This window comes from Oryx dammah, unplaced genomic scaffold (genome assembly GCF_014754425.2).
Source record: "Oryx dammah isolate SB20612 unplaced genomic scaffold, SCBI_Odam_1.1 HiC_scaffold_10, whole genome shotgun sequence".
Classification (NCBI taxonomy): domain Eukaryota; kingdom Metazoa; phylum Chordata; class Mammalia; order Artiodactyla; family Bovidae; genus Oryx; species Oryx dammah.
In genome coordinates, this window is record NW_024070194.1 from 59,287,506 (window position 1) to 59,307,756 (window position 20,251).

A 20,251-nucleotide genomic window follows, 5' to 3' on the forward strand; every position below is an offset into this window, starting at 1 on the left:
AATAGTACTACTTTCAAAAATAAACAACTTTCTCCTTTCTAAAAAGTATTATAAATTGAGAACTGTCAAAAAGATTAACAATGAACCAAAAAAGGATAATCGTGTTCAAATTAACTAACTGGATTACGTTTTTAATGCTTTTTTAAAAATCTACTTATTTATTTGGCTGTTGGGTCTTAGTTGTGGTATGTGGGACCTTACTTCCCAACCAGGGATTGAACATGGGTCTCCTGTATCAGAAGCTCAGAATCTTAGCCATTGGACCATCAGGAAAGTCCCCTGGATTACATATTTATATAAAATTAATTGTTGTTTCTCTGTTTCCATTTCCACCTATTTCTTTCTCTGGTGGTTGTTTTGACCTCACTTGTTACTTATTCACTTAAAAATGATTTTACTTTTTTTCCTCCTATCACTTTAAATAAGTGACTCTGGCTCTTCTTGTCCTCTTTTCCTGTATCCTCAAATAGTTATTTTTATTCTTATTCATTGCTTTTTGTCCACTTTGAGTGACCTTTATTCTGCAGATAATACAGAATGGAAAGTATGGCTAGAAGACTCTTAGAACTAAGTTGCTCTCCACTTTGTGAATGAAATTGTGTGAAAACAATGCAGTACAGATGATCACTTTCTATTTTAAGTTTTCAGCATTGGTTGATAACAGACAGATCTTCTTTCACTGTCATTTTCCTTTTGATTGTGTTGTTGGTGTGCGCCCACTCCCCCACCCCACCCCCAAAATGCTATTATGGGATGGGGACTACTCTAGATGCTTGTTGTGTGTCAGTGAGTTAAACAGACTCACTGGGAGCTGGTCAGAGAACAGAATGCATGAGCTGTGTGTTGCTAAGAAAACGCTAAGAGCTCTGAGAAAAGGGCAGCAGGAAAGGAGGATGGAGAAGGTATGTGGGTGGTGCGCTGCGACCACAGTGGTCACCATCGGCCTTCTTGGGGTGGCATTTGGGCAGACTTGAGGGGGTGGGGAACTGCGTGGTGGGCATGCATGGAGTAGAAGAACATTCCATACAGAAAGGATGGTCATGCAAAAGGCCTAAAGCAAAACACTCCTGGGAGGTGAACGAACTTCCAGAATAACTTTATTGTTTATTTTACTCATCATCATTTTACTCCCTGACATTGGCTTGTTTGTTTATAAGTAAAAGGGTTTGTGTTTGTTGAATTATTTTTAAATTACACTTTCACTTACCCATAATGCAAAAATACCTGGAGACTTCACATATCCAGAACACACATGAGAATTATCAGAAAAGAAAGAAATGGCCTGTGAGGACCAAAACACCACTTAGAGACGTGGCCTCAGGCCCTCCATTATTGCTTTTATATAAAATTTGATAAAGCTAGGTTACCTGGTATCCAAGCTTTACACTGGCTGAAAAGAAGGAATTTGAAGAGAATGTTGGCAGGGTTGGCTCTACCCATCAACTCTAGAGACCGCAACATTAACACTGCCAGCCTGCGTAAGGAGTCAATAAAATGTATCAGCCCAAAGGCGCTCTACCTGGAGGCTATCCTCAGCAACTGGGCAAGCACCCACCTTCCCTAAGGGGCCTGAGTACACTACCATGGAATGTATGATAGCCACTTACTCAAAATGATAACCACAGTGCATTCCCTCTCCCCTCCCAAGTTTAATGACCATACAATCATAAATTTGAAAGGGGAGGATTTTAGAAGATTTTTATTCAAATTCATTATATATTTTAAAAAACCTTTATTGATTATAGAAGTAAATTTTCAAGTGTCCAGAAGACTTTATCTAGGAAGCCACATTCACAGACAATAACAAGTAGCCAAGATCTTTTGGTAGCAATTAAAGTCATACTTATAATTAAAGTTGAACATCTTCCACAAAGAGGTATGGGTGGTCTGGTGGTTTGTCACTGCTACCAAATTTCTCATCATCATATTTTTATTTGTCTCTGTTTTGGGTTCTTAGAACTTTGACATTCATTCATTGTCATATTTTATTACATTTCAATGTGTTTTCTTTTGGAAGAAAGCAAGATGTGTGCAAATCTGAATTCAGGTATTTTAGGTTATAAAGTTTTATGCATATTATAAAATTATGTTTTTAGATTATAAAAATACTTTGACTTAAAAAAAGCATTTGTCAATTTTGCAAAAAAAAAAAAAAGTCATCACAAAGTATGCTCCTCCTTCCTCCAGTTGGTTTTCATTTTTTACTTTAGAAACTTTTGATTTACCCTCAACATACATAAAGGAAATTATACCAGCATCATATGTTGTCATAACAAGCCAGTGACCATCTAATTCATGAGGTGAATCTCTAACTCCAGAAAGTGCCCTGAGTTTAAGAATTAGAAATCCATCTTAGGCACCTTGAGATATGAGTGTAGAGGAAGGGGTTACATTTTAACAACAAAACTAGAATTCTCAGCCCTTCATTGCATTAAAAAAAAAAAAAAATCAGGCTACCAAATATCAAGTATCCCAACAGCTACTAAAGGTACCTGGAAGACATCAGCTCTGGGTTTTTGCTTTCTTCTCTTACTATTAATACTTAGATGTGGTGGAAAAGCGGCTTTCTAACTATTTCAGTTCCAGTTACCCAGCAGCAGAGCCAGGGACTCAGCCTTCGATCCTACAGTACAACGCTAAGAAAGGGGCTGAAATGGACTGTTTCCAAAAAGTGATACTGGAAACACCCATGCCAAGTTTGATATAACTTTTAAAGGTGATTTGAGTGGGTGCTACAAATAACCAATCATCTTTGTGGTCTCTTCTGTTGTAGTTAGCTTAGAAGACCCAGGAGACTGCCTAGAAGGATTGACAGTGGGGCTTGCTTGTTTTCATTCCTTTCGATTGACGACAGAATCTTTTTCAACCCCAGTTCTCAGCATTTGGCACAAACAGGTCAAATCTGACTCTGTATCTTTCTCAAAACCATTAATTTTCAGTATTTTTTAGCTCAAAAAGTCCAAAGTAAAAGCTATATAGACCTCAAAAAAACCATAAAACCACTTTCATTCAGATCCCATTTCCCTTAGCAGACATAAGTTGGAAAAAGAAATCAGAATGTACAGCACATGATAGGTTAAAGAAATAACAGCAATTAAAATTGATAAGAAAAATTAAGTTACAGAAAGTAAAGTTGATTATCACAGAAGAAAAGTCAGGCACCATCTAGTCCTAATTGACCTCTCTGTGGACAAAATGGAACTATATCGGCAGATAACAAAAATTTGATAAATGGAAAATTGAGAGAAAATCTGAAGGCAGCTTCTTTGAGTATTACTTATCATCCTGATTGTCTAGGATGTTATATAAAACTGTGAAACGAGGTAAGCCAGGCAGTCTCACATCAAATCAAGACAGCTATACACTCTAGAGGCCTTTTAGAGTATTTCAGATAATATAGAAATCTAAATGCACTGGAGAGTGAAGCGTTTTGGTGTCACTGATAAGATTTTTGCACTAGCGGGACTATACTGGAAAAATCACTGAGTATGCTGTTTTCAAATTGCTGCTTACTATGACCTGATATTCTAGACGTGTGTGTGCTTTCATGCACATTATGATGCACGCTGAATTTAGGAAATGATTGTGTCAAAGATTGTAGCTCTTAAAGGAACACAGTTTTGTTTTGATGCTTACTCATTTTGGCTACATTTTTCTTGGGCATTGTTAGATTTTTAGTCTTTCCGTCAAGGTCTTATAAAAATTTGTGTGTGAGTAGAGAAAAAGAAAGGGTAAGAGACAGATGAAACATATGATGGGGTGGAGGAGGATTTATTTCAAATAAGGAAGGGATAATTTTAGCAGCAATGCCAGAGAACCATAATATGTGAATGTTAAAAACTGACGTAATGACATGGTTAATTTTATGGGTCAACTTGACTGGGTTAAGTAAGGGGTGCCTAGATAGCTGGTGAAACATTGTTTCTGAGTGTGTGTGAGAGATTGTTTCTGGAAGAGGTCAGCATTTGAATGAATCAGTAGACTGAATAAAGATTCCTCTTTTCAATGTGGGTGGGCATCATCCAATTCATTGAGGAACAATACAGAACAAAGAGCGGGGGCTTACCAGGTGGCTCAGTAGTAAAGAATCTGCCTGCCTATGCAGGAGACACAGGAGACACAGGTTTGATACCTGAGATGGGAAGATCCCCTGGAGGAGGAAACGGCAACCCACTCCATATTTTTGCCTGGGAAAGCCCATGGACAGAGGAGCCTGGCAGGCTACACAGTCCATGGAGTTATAAAGAGTTGAGTCATGACTGACTACACACGCACAGACAGAGGAGGAGGAAGGGTGAGTTTCTTGAGATGGGGCAACCATCATCTGCTTTCCTTGGACATCAGTGCGCCTGGTTCTCACACTGGGACTGACCATCACTACCATCTTTCCTGGTTCTCCAGGTCACAGATGGCAGATCCTGAAACTTCTCAGTCATCATAAGCTCATGAGCCAATTCCTATAATAAATTCATTACACACACACACACACACACACACACACACACACACACCTTCCATTGGTTCTGTTTCTCTAGAGAACCCTAATACTCATACCATATTTAAGGAGGGTAAATAATTGTTTTTTACTCTTCTTTATTTATTTAGATTTTTCATTGAGGTTATATTGGTTTGTAACATTATACGAGTTTCATATGTACATTATATTTCTACTTCTGTATACACTATGGTGTGCTCACCACTAAAAATTTACTTTCCGTCCATTACTGTACAGTTGATCCCCTTTACCTGTTTTGCATTCCCCCTGCCCCTTCCCCTCTGGTAACTACTGCTCTTTTTTTTTTTTTTTTTTTTTTGTATCTTCAAGTTTGTTTCTGTTTGGTTGGGCTGTTCATTAATTTTGCTGGCTAGTTTTTTATATTCCCCTAAGAGAGAAATCAGATAATATTTGCCTTTCTCCATCTGACTTATTTCACTCAGCATGGTATCTTCAAGGGCCCACCCATCTTATTGCAAATGGCATTAATCACTTTATTTATGAAAGTTGCCTTCTAGAAATTCTTACTGTTTTATAAGCAACCTTATCATCTGCAGAGGAAATAGCGAGCCTTTGGAGTCCAATAGATCAAGCTTTAATTTCCAGCTCCTCTATTTGAATGAATATGTGTACTCAGGAAAATTAGGGAAACCTGCAGAGCCTCTGTTTCCTCAATTAGTAGATGGATTATCTCGACAATTAAAATTTAAAATGAATATAAATTACATGCCACGGTGTTTGGAATACAGAGGACGTTCCTTTTCAGCCTTTTTCCATAGGTATTTACTGATAATATATTGTTTTCAATGGACTTTTAAAGTGTTTCTTGATTTTATCTGTTTGTCCTTTTAAAAACTGATTCTTTTTTTTTTTTAACTGATTTAAAAAATTTTTTTTTCTTGATTTACCAATATTTGTAGAATGTTGTCTTTAGTATTTCCCAGCATTATCCAATTTTCTTTGTTCTGGAACCTTCTACAAGGCTTAGCCTCTTACCTGCATCAAATGTCCCACCCATTTTCCCAACAAGCCCAGAAACCCTCAAGATTTTATGCTGTTTTTGGAAAACAGGCCTATCTGCTGACTCTTATTTTCATAAAGGTTCCTAAGGAATAACCCAACATAGAAGCATCTGAAAGCATATGTAAACTGCCTTGAAAGGCAGGCGATTACAATGAGCTTATCTTGGCCTGTTAACTATCCTGCGAGTCAGTGCTGAATGAGTTTTTTGTACTCACTTCGCATTAGCAGGATTGCCGGTGGTCAGATTTGCCAAGGCAAGGGCAGCAGCTTCCCTCACTTCTTCACTGTCACTTTTTAGCAACTGAATTAACTGAGGGATTCCTACAGAAAAAGAAAAGTAAAATGTGACTTTACAGATATCCATGTGAACTAGAATATGGCAGCCTAAACATGTTCAATGGAGAAGGAAATGGCAACCCACCTCAGTATTCTTGCCTGGGAAATCCCATGGACAGAGAGGAGCCTGGTGGGCTACAGTCCATGGGGTCGCAAAAGAGTTGGACACAACTTAAGAGACTAAATAACCAAAACAACATCTTCAAAATGGCTTTTTCCAGTGTGCTTACCTTGATTATTGAAAAATTCTTTGCTGCCCGAATTCTCACACATTGCCGAGATAGCTTGGGAAGCGGCAATTTTAGTTCCATCGTTTTCAGAACCCAAAAGGCTTACAAGGCATTTTTCGACTTCTAGTTCGTGAAAAAGTTTTCTATTTTCAGCTTTCATAAACCAAAAGGGGTAAAAAAAAAAAAATCAGAATTTTGCTACAGAAACTGTGCAAATATAAAGACTTCTCCATCCATAAATGATGGGAATTCAAACTATTTGTTAGCTTTAATTGTAGTCTAAGCTAAACAAAATATATACCTATTCAACCTTTAGAACATAGTGAATATGGAAAATGAATTATGGGTATTGCACTTTTTTCATAATCTCTTGTATGATATCAATACTATGGCAGAAAAAATTCTGTAATAAGAAAGAGGCAAATTTCAGACTTAGTAAGAACTTACTTTCGCCAGTCATGCCCTATATTCACACACGCTGTCTTCTTACTGAGCACAAAACCTGTTTGTTTTAAATACAAAGCCCCATATTTGCAGAATGCCTAAGATGTACAAACCTGTGAGCTAAATGCTCGAGAGAAGAGCAGAGAAAGTGAAAACAAGTAATAAAGTGTGATTCCAAGTCTTAAGGAATTTATAATCATCTTTTTTCTTGTTACATGCTGACATAGCAAAAATGAAAATAATTGCTAAGTTGCCACAAACATAATCTAAACATAGCACATTCTATTCAAAAACAAATAAAGTACCTATCATGATATTCACTCCACTATAAAACACTAAATTGAAAACCAAGGTATTCTTAATGTTCTTTTTGTTCCTGATGTTTTTCTCTCAATTTAGTTTGATTTTCTAATAAGTGACAGCCTCATTACTATACAAAAACAAATACTACATTGAAATAAAATTCAATGCAGTATTTAGGGTAGAGAATATTAAACAATTTTTTGTTTTGTATTCTACATTTAATCCTAAATAAATTGCTATTTATTAAAAGCATATACTAGGCAATATTTACATTAAATCAAACTCATTTTTAATGCTATAATAGAAGAAAAACAAGTTGGAAAAGAAATAGTTTACAAGTAATTTCTTGCTAATTACAGTTTCTTAGAAAATTTTGTCATAAGTTTGATTCTCATTAATAGATTGCCAGGAGAAATATCAACAATCTCATATATCAGATGATACCACTCTAAAGGCAGAAAGTGAAGAGGAACTAAAGAGCCTCTTGATAAGGGTAAAAGATGACAGTTGAAAAAGCTGGCTTAAAATTTAACATTCAAAAAAGTAAGATCATGCCATCCAGTCCCATCACTTCATGGCAAATAGTAGGGGAGAAAGTGGAAACAGTGATAGATTTTATTTTCTTGGACTCCAAAACCACTGCAGATGGTGACTGTAGTTCAAAAGCATCAATTCTTCGGTGCTCAGCTTTCTTTATCCAACTTTCTTTTGTCCAACTCTCACATCCATACATGACTAATGGAAAAACCATAGCCTGGACTAGATGGACCTTTGTTGACAAAGTAATGTCTCTGCTTTTGAATATGCTATCTAGGTTGGTCATAATTTTTCTTCCAAAGAGCAAGCGTCTTTTAATTTCATGGCTGCAGTCACCATCTGCAGTGATTCTGGAGCCCCCCAAAGTAAAGTCTGACACTGTTTCCACTGTTTCCCCATCTATTTCCCATGGAAGTGATGGGACCAGATGCCATGATCTTCGTTTTCTGAATGTTGAGCTTTAAGCCAACTTTTTCACTCTCCTCTTTCACTTTCATCAAGATGCTCTTTAGTTCTTCTTCACTTTCTGCCATAAGGGTGGTGTCATCTGCATATCTGAGGTTATTGATCTTTCTCCTGGCAAACTTGATTCCAGCTTGTGTTTCTTCCAGTCCAGCGTTTCTCATGATGTACTCTGCATAGAAGTTAAATAAGCAGGGTGACAATATACAGACAATATACCAAAAGAGAATATTTTGGTAGAAAAAAATGTTGATATTAAGTTAGATTACATCGACATGTGGAATTAATCCATTACTTGTGCATATTTTAATTAACTTTTTTTCCCAGAAATATCTTCAGAAATTATAACAACTAGGTTTCCACTTTTAGGTTAATACATGATTTGTCTTCTTTCAACAATAGTTTTTTAAAATCGCCCTTTTTCCCAGTGTCATGGTCAGATGTCACTATCTTTGCAAATACTCTTTTGGCCTTTGTTTATCTGATATACAGATATATGCTGAGCAATCTGACCATCACTGGCACAAGGGAAGTCACTAACACTTCTGTTCATTTGTCTTAAACCAATCACGAACCATGTCCTATAATCCTATCATTTTAATCCCTTGCTCCTTTTATTTAAAATTGGAATTCCATCAAGTATGTGGCCCCTAAAATGTTTTAACATATATGTAGTCCTTATTAGTTTTCCCTGAATAACCAAGATCTCAAACTTTTCCAGAATCTTTAACTTAAAATGTCAGGTGTACAATTAAGACTTCCATTATGGCATTAAATCAACTATGCTAAACAGAACACTCTGAGTGGATTCCATCAGGAAAACTGACCAAAAGAATTAATTTGAAAAGACTAACTTTGGAGTATGTGGTTGTTGCAAAATATATATATATATATATAAAACAGTGTATATGCAATTATAGGAACAATTTTTAAAAAATAATTTAAATACTGTGGGCAATTAGTTTCTCAACCCTGCTGGGAGTGTTCTCAAAATCCAGCTGTGTTCACCAAACCTCAAAAGTGCTAACTGCAGTGTGGCTATAATAGATTTAAAAGATGAATTAACATATTAACCAACTACCTTCTTTGAATTGCTACACTGAGAAGTATTTACATTTTAATTACACTGATAATAAAGATGGCAAGGTAATTATATTACTAATAGAACAATGTCCTTTAAAAATAACAGTTGTTCAGTATCACTAAGATAAAAAGCATGAGGTTTTGTATCTGAAGATAAATCTGTATGTAATGATACTTTTCTTATCCATTCTCAGAAGTTGCTAGTGGGCCACCTGTGCTCTTGCTGAGATGTTAATGCCAGTTCATAAACTTCGTGGCAACATGGTAATTAACGCCTTCCTCCTCCTGGTGCTAGGTCAAAGGCACACTGATTTAGGGGTGCATGTGAAAACTTTACTCAGCAAACAAAACTTAAAGAGTGTGTATTATGTGTTTTTGTTTGAACTGTGTTTTTGACATCCAGTGATGATTCTAATCCTAACCCTAGTCTATAAAAGATTTTTTGATGATGATGGAAAGTAAAAAGAGAATGTTATAAATGAATACTGATCATTACATTGTTCTTAAAAACAGTAGAAGGAGCAAAATTTGTAAAAACCTACTAATGAATGGAGTTAAGAAAATATAAATTGGACTACATTAAAATTTAAAACTTCTATGCATCAAAAGATACAATTAATAGAAGTAAAAGGCAACCTACAGAATGGAAAAAAATATTTGCAAGTCATATTTCTGAGAAGGAGTTAATATCTAGAGTATATAAAAAACTCCTACAATTCAATAACAAAAAAATTTAAACACATTTAAAAATGGGCAAAGGATTTGAATCGACACTTCTCCAAGATGTTTTAAGTGGCTGTTAAGCATATGAAAAAGACGCTCAAAATCACTAATTATCAAGGAAATGCAAATCAAGACAGAGAGCTACTACTTCATACCTGTTAATATTAGTATATATATTTTTAAAGACAGAAAATGCCAAGTATTGGTGAGAATGTGAAGAAATTGGAAACTTTGTGCCCCATTGATAAGACTATAAAATGGTGCAGCTGCTATGGAAAACAGTATGGCAGTTCCACAAAATAGTAAACATAGAATTACCATATGATTCAGCAGTTGCACTTCTGGGTATATAGCCCAAAGAATCAAAAGTGGGAACTCAGAGAGATGTTTGTGCATCTATGTTCATAGCAGCATTACTCACGGCACCCAAAAGGTGGAACCAATCCGGTGTCGATTAGTGGATGAATGGATCAACAAGTGTGGTATAAGCATACAATGGCATATTTTTCAGAGTTAAAAAGGGAAGGACATCCTGACACATGCTGCAACATGAATGACCCTTTGTTAGAGGAAACACGGACTGAAAGCGCCCACCCTGCAGGCACCATAGTAACCGTTTCCGTGAGTTATTTTACAACAGGAGGTTCTCATAAGGAACATGGAACTAGCAAGCCACCACCAATTGGAAGAATTCAGGAAATGTCAAAAGGAGACACCACGTGTCCCCAGAATCCTTCTTGCTGGCATCCATCTTGACTGAGCAATGTGTAAGCCCCCAGAAAGGACCCCGAGTCAGAATGATGGGCCAGAAACAACCCAGAAACTAATCCCATCATCATAAAACCCGAGCTACATGGCAGAGCAGTTCTCTTGGGGTCCCTTACCCTGTTGCTCTCCATTGGGGTGCCCCTTCCCAATAAAGTCTCTTGCTTTATCAGCATGCATGTTTCCTTGGATACTCCATTTCCAGGTATTAGATAAGAGCCCACTCTTGGGCACTGGAAGGGTTTCCCCCCTCTGCAACACCATGAGGACATCATGCTGAGTGAAATAAGCCAATCACAAAAGGACAAATATCGTATGATTCCACTTATATAAACTACTTACAGTCAAACTCACAGAGAGAGAAAGAATGGTGAATTTCAGAGATGACAGGGAGGGAGAAGTGGGCGGCAGTTATTGATTCATGGGTACAGAGGGTCAGTCTTGTGAGATGAAGTGCCCCTGTGGTTGGATGGTGGTGATGGTAGCACAGCAGTGCGAAGGAATTTAATATCACTGGACTGTACTCTTAAAACTAGAGGTAAAGAACCCGCCTACCATGCAGGAGACATAAGAGATGCAGGTTTGATCCCTGGGTCAGGAAGATCCCCTGGAGGTGGGCATGGCAACCCGCTCCAGTATTCTTGCCTGGAGAACCCCATGGACAGAGGAGCCTGGCAGGATACAGTCCATAGGGTCACAAAGAGTCAGACACAACTGAAGCGACTTAGCATGCATGTACACTTAAAAATGGTGAAGATGGAGAAATTTATACTATGTGTATTTCACAGTTTTTCAAAAAGGAATCACTTTCCTTTCCTTTTCTGCAAACCGGCTCTTCTTTTCCAGTTCCCCATCTCTGTGAGTGGCACCATTCCATGTCCAGCTGTCCAAGCCAGAAACCTGGCCTTGTCCTTGGCACCGCTATCCTTTCCCCCCACCTCACACAGTCATTCAACAAACCCATATGGACCTCCCCAGGGTGCTGCGGGATCTCATGGCAAATGCCTCCAAGTCTATCTCGACCCCCATGGCTCTGTTTCAGGATCCCTTCTCCTCTCACCTAGGTCACTGCGGCAGTGCCCTTCCCCAATCTTTCCATGAATGGTCGCACACACATCTAATCTCTTCCTCACTTTGTAGCAAGAGTGCTCGTTCTTTAAAAAGTGAAAAGCTACAGTGTTCCCTCCCTTCTCTGTCATTTGAGTGGCACTTCGTTGCTATGAAAATAAAGTCCAAAGCCCTTAAACTTGGTTCGTGATGCCCGTTAGCATTTGATGCCTCATTACAACTCCAGCCTTAACTCTGAGTTTCCTGCTGCTTTCTATTCACTGGCCATTCTGAAAACTTCAGTTCTGAAACTTACCACATTCTGTCTCTCTCTGACCTTTACACACTGTTCCTTCTCAGAGCACTGCCGAGCCTCCCCAACCCCACGAGGACCTTCTTTGCCCAACCAATTCCCATCATCCACTCTACATCCTACCTAGCCTGTAAATCACTTCTTCCAAGAAGGCTTGTCTGATCCAAGTCTGTGTTAGGTGACCCTCCTAGGGGATCTTCGTTGCCCACCATCAAGCACATTCAACACAGCATTTCGATTGTCTGCTTACTTGCCTTCCTCGGATTTGTTGACACAAACTGGGGGCTTAATGAATCATTAATAAACAAATTCATCAACAGCTCCAGAGAGGCCATAGCTCACTCACAGACACATCCCTAGGTCACTGCAGTGCCAGGAGAGTTAATTAGTAGTAGAACTCAAACATAAGAGCTCTCCATCCGGTGCTCTTGTCACAACTGTATCACATGAAGGGTTATAAACCCACTAAACTCACTATCACAAGAGAGACTGCAACCCAAAGAGACCCTATATAAAAATTTTAGATTTGACGTTGCCCATGTCTTTCCACTGCCCTCTTGTCTGGTCTCAAGTAACTAAGGAGGCCTGGGATAGACAGAGAACAGAACTGACCAGGTATGACAAGGCCTGAGTTCCTTTTGGGAGAATTCTGAACTAAGCAATTTTGCCAGCATTAATTTTATGGTCTGTCTTTAGAGCAGGCCTTTATGATATAACTCATGAGGTCACTCTCTCTATTGACTTTGTACTGAGCAGTGAACTTCAGCATACCGCATTAAAACTGGGCTTTGAAGAAATCCAGTATGGGTGGAAAAGGAAATGTTCCTCATAATACACACATAGACATATATACAGATGTGAGTATATATGTTTAGAATATAAATCACTTAAACCAGTCAAAGCTGTCATCATTTATAAGAGGAGTGATGTGGAAGGGGAAAACAAAATCACATCCTTTATTAAATAAAATATGCCAAATATACATAAATTGAAACAATAATTTCATCTTCGGTGCTCATGATGTAATTAATCTCTCATATTTTACAGGTTTATGTCAACATAGCTTGCCAGTGAAATGAAAAGTGTATTTTGTATATAGTATGAGCATATTATTTTTCATAGCTATATTACATGGCACAGTCAGACTCCAGCTGCAACTGAAAATTACTGTATAGATATCATTCCAAATGCGGATTTATTGAAATGACATTTTCAGGATCACAAACAGTGCATGCATTCTGTAAAATTTCAAAATCAGGAGAAATCAAGGCTTAAAACTTAATTTAGGGAAGAACTGTTTTTTTAAAAAGGTGTAATTAATCACATTGAGTTTGTTATATCCTTGGTGAAGCAATCTCTATTTTCACTTACGGACATTGTGATGAATTTCAGCCTTCAATATTAAGTATAGCACTATCCTCAAATGACCATTTAAAAGCAGACAAATACTCTAGTGTTTTTTAGTACTAATCGGAATCAAAAATACAGGAGGAAATAGGTATGCTTAGTTTATATAAAATGAGACATACGGTCATAAGCGGCTTTAGCAATTGCTCTTGCTGCGTTCTTCTGAATTTCAGGAATTGTAGAGTTTTCTGCAAATGACAGGAGCTTCTTAAGACCCCCTGTTTGCTGAATCAGCACCATAGTATCCATATCTTCAATGCAGTTGGCCACCACAGAAAGAGCTTCTATGTGAAGGTCATTCAATTCCTAATGAGAAAAGCAAACACAATTTTAGAAAACTGTAGTAAAAGCAATTCACACTTGCCAAATTTTACTACAAGAGGGAACTCCGATCAGTCAGAATATAATATAATTAATTTTGTTGTGACAGAGGCCCAAGGAAACAGTTCTGTTTATTAACATAACATCACCCTCCCTAACCATTTGTCTCATCTCTTCTCATTTCCCCTAGTTTAAAATATTTTATAGACAAAAAATAATTGCTGGAAACTCCCAGTAGTGGCATCCCAGTGAAGTTGCTCAAACAACCTTTCATCGACAACAGCTTTATTTTTTTAGTTTTTTTTTTTAATTGGAGTATAATTGCTTTACAATGCTGTGTTCGTTTCTGCTGTACAATGACAAGAATCAGCTATATGCATACATATATCCTGGACAGCAACTTTAAAATCTAAAAAAAAGTGGTTTTTGAAAAAGCAAACAGAAGCTGAAGGGAAGTATGTTCCTTAAAACCTCTGGTTGGTAGAAGGAGTTATTGTGAGTGTGTGACTTTCTTGCTTGAGGAACCTCCAGAGTCCCCCCAGCAGTGGAAAATTGCAACCTTATATCTGAACAGTTAGAAATGTAAGGTAGAAATCCTTAAAGTGAGAGAAACACGGGAAGGATGCTCCACCACCATGGTATTCTATACGGCATTGCTTCTGATCCAAGAACTCACTTCATAGCAAGAGAAGTGGAGCAGCAAGCACAGGGGCATAGAAGTCACTGGCCTTCCCAGGGCCCCACCAGCCTGAAGCAGCTGGCTTGGTAAAGCGGCCTCTGGAAGACTCTGCTACAACTGGAACTGAGCACAGGGCTGTTTGTGCTCTGAAACAGCATCTAGTATATGGTGCTGTTGCTCCCGTAGCACAGTTCATGGGTCCAGGAATCAAGGAGTGACACGGTAGTGGCCCCACTCACTGTTACCCATAGCGATTCGGGAGCAAAATTTCTGTTTCCTGTACCCACAACCATAGGCTCTGCTGATCTGCAAATCTTAGATCCAAAGTGATGGATACTTCCACCCAGAGACACAGCAATGAGTCTAGTCCACTGAAATGAAATGACAGCCACCTGGTCTCTTTGGGGGCCTCATGCCTCTGAATCAGTAGGCGAAGAAGAGAGTTACTGTGTGGGTTGGGGTGACTGATCCCAACTATCCAAGGGAAATTGGACTGCTACTCCACAATAGAGGTGAGGAAGAGTGTGCCTGTAATACAGGGAGTCTCTTACATCATCTCTTTGGTAATACCATACCCTGTGATTAAGGTTGATGGAAAACTATAATGACCCAATGCAGGCACAACTACAAATGGTCCAGACTCTTCAGGAATAAAGGTTTGGGTCACCACATCAGGTAAAGAATCAAGACGAGCTGGGGTACTTGCTGAGGGCAAAGGGAATATGGAATGGGTATTGAAAGAAGGTAGTTGTTATTGATACCAACTACAACCATGTGATCAGTTACAGAAAAGAGGACTGTAATTGTCATGAATATTTCCTTATTTTGTTATGAATGTGTGTGTGTGTGTATGAGATATCTTTTTCTTCTCTCTCTTATCTCCTCAGGTAACATGAGATGTACTGATTTTATAATATAGTATTTTTAAGGTATTTTATTTTTTTAAAATATTTATTTCTTTAGCTGGCTGCGCCGGATCTGAGTCACAGCACTCGGGATCTTTGTTGCAGCATGTGAGATCTTTATTTGCAGCATGCGGGATCTAGTTCCTTGATCAGGAATCAAACCTGGGGTCCCTGCGGTGGGAGTGTGGGGTCTTAGCCACTGAACCAACAGGGAAGTCCCTGTAATACACTATTTAAGTAGGGGTAGTTTTATATCTTAGTATTTAAATTATGGGATGTGAAGGAGAAGAGTAAACATCACCCAAGGACTTTATACCCTCTCTGGGGAAGGGGACAGTGTGTTTTTGGTTGCACACAGGACAGTTGTATCATGTTAAGTGGAAATATGATCTTTTATTGTTTTTATTTGGAGATTAATGACTTAGGAGCTCTGTATGGATGCCAAATTGACTAGAGATGGATTTGTGATGGTTAATTTTTTGTTTCAACTTAGCTAGGCCACAAAATCCAGATATTTAGTCAAATGTTATTTTAGATGTTTCCATGAATGTATTTTTTAGATGAAATTAATATTTAAATCAGTAAACTCACTAAAGCAGATTAGTCTCCATCATATGTGGAAAATGACTCTTCTTGCCTTACCCTAGAGAAAACTAGAGTAGACAAAGGGTAGAAGACCAACTGCAGGTGTTTGAAGAGAAGACCATAAACAAAAATTTAAAAATCTTAAATCTTCTAAATCAGAAGATTAAAAAAAATTATTTTAGAATGACCACTAGCATTAGTCTGATTTAATCATGCTGGTAAACTATGTAGCAATAAGCAGATTAGTTCATTATACTTAAATATAATAAAATTTCAATTTAAAAAATATTCCATAATATGCATTTATAACAACACTTAGGAGAGATATATCTTCTCATAGAACATTGAATAAAGGTTACAGGTACCTTAGTTTCTAGGATCTTAATAAGCTGATCCACTCCTTGATTTTCTCTTAGCATGGCCCGGGACACCTTATCATTTGTAATAACACCTAAGGTTTTGAGAGCCAACAACTGAATAATTGGATATTCTGATTTCAAGAGGTCTAATATAGGAAGGATGGCATTTAGTTCTTGAAGTGTTGCTCGGCACTGAAAATCCTGCCAGGAAAGACAAATGTTTAAATAAGTGATTTTTAAAGCTAAATATAGTCTCAAGAATAGAGACACTCTATTTTCTAACAAAGAACATAAGTTCCCATCTTGTACTCCAGATTCATTTCCAAAATAGCTCACAAACAAATATAAGCAAACCCTCCACTGACAACACCAAAATATTCATATTAGCCCTATAGACCTTGTCAGTAATAGGAAATACACATGATCCAGAAGCTTCTGACTTCTCAGAAGCTACTGTTTCTTTGGTTTTGTCGTTGTTCAGTTGCCAAGTTTGTCCAACTCTTTGCAACCCCATGCACTGCAGCACGCCAGGCTCCCCTGTCCTTCACTATCTCCATTTCCAGCTTTGCTTTCCTCTATCCGTCCCACAACTGGCTCCTAATATTAAGCTTTCTTCAGACATAAAAATTGTAGATTGTTGCTTATTATGGGTTGAATAGTATCCCCTCCAAACGTGGTGAAGTTCTAGCCCCTAGAACCTCAAAATGTGACCTTATTTGGAGATAAGATTGTTGGAGATTTAATTAGTTAGGATAAGGTCATAGTGGAGTAGTGGGTATTTAGTGGTGTCCTTATAAGACCAGTGTCTTTATAAGAGGAGGAGAAAGAGCCAACAGAGGGAAAGATTGCAATGGTGAGGCTGCAAACCAGGGACCATCAAGGATTCAGAGCTGCTGTCAGAAGCTAGGGAGAGAAAAGGAAGGATTCTACCCAGAGTCTGGGACAGCACAGCCCTGCTGACACCTTAAAGTCAGAAATTCAGCCTCTAGAACTGGGAGGGAATAGATTCCTGGTGTTTTAAGCCAGTCTGTGGTACTTCCTTACAGCAGCCCTAGGAAATGAATACACTGTTACTAACTAGTACTTCTGTTATGAAGAAAAGGGGAGCTAAGTCTTATTAAGGAGATTTAGGATGAAACACACAAACACATCTGCAGGATTATTCAGGCCTGTAGGACAAACAACAGTCACCAGAGAAGGGACACTGCTGCCCTTGCTCTTCAGTAAGGGTAGAGGTAACACCAGAGGGTATCCAGCCACATGGGAAGGACACGCAGGGGCCAGGAATTCATGCTTTTGGGTGCCTTTCATGATGAGTCCCTTTGTCATCTTCTGTTGATAGTATATATTTTCTCTAGATATCTGTCTTTCAATGAACCCTCCCTCACCTTTGCTTCGATATCTCTTCTTTCACATTCTATTGATGGCTATTTAAAATGATGTTTTATACTTGCAGTTGAACTAAGGCTTATCAAATGTGTGTGGGAATTGTTCAGAAACCTAAACAGGAAGAGAAGCAGAGAAGGCTGTCCAAAGCAGCCGGGAGCTGACCTGCTGGCGATGTGAGGGTGTGCCTGCTGGGTTGGGAACTGAGAGGCCGTGGGGAACGGGCCAGAGGACAGGACAGGTGCAGGCGATGGGGTGGGGGGTGGGGGTAAAGGAAACCAGCACGTTACAAAGGAAAGTAGCATCTTGCAGATGTGAGCAATGAGTTTTGTTCAGCAACTCACTAGGTTTTCACCAACAAATGAGCCTAATCCAAAATCTTAGTAAACTGCATAGGGTGCAATATAGGGTACAGCCCATTGGACCACCAGGATTAGATCAATAGGTAAGCCCAGGTCAAAACTAGTTCAACAGTAATATTAGATTTCCTGTTTTGGAAGAAACACATCTTACCTAGGATAAACCCACCTTAGTCTGCAAGCCATTCTATTCTTTAAAAATTAGGTTATGGTTCTAAAATGCCCTTTCACGGAGGACAATTATTTTGTGGAAAATGAAAGTATCAACACTAAACTTCATTTTATTTTATTGAATGATAACTACTAAATAGTACTGAGATGAACTGATGAATCAAAACTGGGGCATTTTAATAAGCTTTTTCCTTTTTTAATGGGAAAATAAATTCTATAACCAGCTTTTGTCAAAACATGTTTTTAGAAGTTAATCTCACCTGGACCAAGTTGTAAATACACTCAATAGAATTTTTCTTCACATCCGGGTCTGGGCTGCTTAGCAGTCTGATGAGAGGCTCTAATCCACCTTGTTCAAATATTTGCACTTTGCTGGTATACTCTACAGACATGTTTGCTAGGCAAAGACTAGCAAATTCGTGGATAACGACTTCTTCTGTGTATCAAAAACAAATAACACAAGTATGTAAAGGCTTATTCAACCATTATTTTAAAGCACGCTTTGAAAACCAAAGCTCCACAAATCTTACTTTGGTTGGAGCCCATCTTAGTTTGAGAGATTTTAATGATAATTCACAATTGGTGTTTCATAAACTATTTTCAATAGACACTTTAATCAGAAGTGGATAACACTATTCTCCATTTTTTACATAGATGTAGGTTGCAGAGTTACCTTCTGGAGCCAGCCGAGCAATCACAGAATTCACAACATCTAACTCTCTTAACAGTTTTTTAACATCATCTGCAAAGGAAGAAACAGAATATTAATGTTTAATAGTAATAATAATGGTAATGTCTGTGGAATAGTTCTTTATGAGATAGGTTCTAATATTACCTAATTTTACAGATAAGAAAACTGAAGCTCAAAATCACACAGCAAGTAAAAGGCAGGCCAGGTCTGTCTGATTCCAGACAGACTCTAGCCCATGTTCCTTGATTGCTCAGTTGTCCTACTTTCCAAAACACTAGGAAAGATAACCATAAATGTTCAAAAGTGCCTAGAATACCATCAGTAAAGTTGAGTTACTGTGCTCTACACTTGCTTATTATGTAACAGTAATTTTTTTGGTTTATTTGGGAAGATACTAAAAATATTTTAAAATTTAGATTTTTAATAAACTAGTTCAGTTCAGTTCAGTCGCTCAGTCATGTCCGACTCTTTGCGATCCCATGAATCGCAGCACACCATGCCTCCCTGTCCATCACCAACTCCCGGAGTTCACTCAGACTCACGCCCATCGAGTCAGTGATGCCATCCAGCCATCTCATCCTCTGTCATCCCCTTCTTCTCCTGCCCCCAATCCCTCCCAGCATCAGAGTCTTTTCCAATGAGTCAACTCTTCGCATGAGGTGGCCAAAGTACTGGAGTTTCTGCTTTAGCATCATTCCTTCCAAAGAAATCCCAGGGCTGATCTCCTTCAGAATGGACTGGGTGGATCTCCTTGCAGTCCAAGGGACTCTCAAGAGTCTTCTCCAACAGCACAGTTCAAAAGCATCAATTCTTCGGCGCTCAGCCTTCTTCACAGTCCAACTCTCACATCCATACATGACCACAGGAAAAACCATAGCCTTGACTAGACGGACCTTTGTTGGCAAAGTAATGTCTCTGCTTTTGAATATACTATCTAGATTGCTCATAACTTTTCTTCCAAGGAGTAAGCGTCTTTTAATTTCCTGGCTGCAGTCACCATCTGCAGTGATTTTGGAGCCCCCCAAAATAAAGTCTGACACTGTTTCCACTGTTTCCCCATCTATTTCCCATGAAATGATGGGACCGGATGCCATGATCTTCATTTTCTGAATGTTGAGCTTTAATAAACTAGTACAGAATGCCAATAAGAATTAACCTCAGCCTTTTTTCATAAGTGCATCTTGTATTCATTCCATTTGATTATCACAAATGCCAAAAGTGCTTAGATATATTGACTTTTTAAAGTTCACTTTTGTCCTATTTATAGGAGCCTAATTAAAACTAGACAATTATACCTCTATTTCTTTCTTGCTCTCCTTCACCCCCTCTTTTTCTTAGAAATAGACACGGCTGTTAGTTCAGTTTTGCAATTTATCTTCTTGGTTGATTATGTTTTCTGACAGTCAAAATTAGCATTACCATAAGTTTGGAAAAGTTCACTTTGGAGTACCTGAAGCATATGGTCTAGGGGATTAACCACTGGATATATATGCCTTTTCTTAGACACCTTTTCCTGTGGGATTCAGGGATATAGTTGTTTCTCAACCAGTCAAAATTTCTTTCTCTCTGTTCTGTTCAAAATGACTCAAAGAAGGCTAGTGAACTTATGTACATGAATAGGCTTTCA

At 38.3% G+C, this 20,251-nt stretch overlaps 1 protein-coding gene across 7 annotated transcripts in view; it reads right to left on the reverse strand.

Moving 5' to 3' along the window:
- ARMC3 (armadillo repeat containing 3) overlaps window positions 1-20,251 on the reverse strand; it is a 104,682-nt gene that overhangs the window by 57,321 nt on the left and 27,110 nt on the right. For all 7 annotated transcript variants that reach the window (XM_040248571.1, XM_040248569.1, XM_040248574.1 and 4 more), the window contains 6 exons: window positions 18,607-18,675; window positions 18,194-18,369; window positions 16,024-16,218; window positions 13,291-13,474; window positions 6,085-6,237; window positions 5,734-5,839 (listed from right to left, as the gene is read on the reverse strand). In XM_040248571.1, coding sequence (XP_040104505.1) covers window positions 5,734-5,839; window positions 6,085-6,237; window positions 13,291-13,474; window positions 16,024-16,218; window positions 18,194-18,369; window positions 18,607-18,675 — 883 coding nt within the window. The remainder of the gene's footprint in view (window positions 1-5,733; window positions 5,840-6,084; window positions 6,238-13,290; window positions 13,475-16,023; window positions 16,219-18,193; window positions 18,370-18,606; window positions 18,676-20,251) is intronic.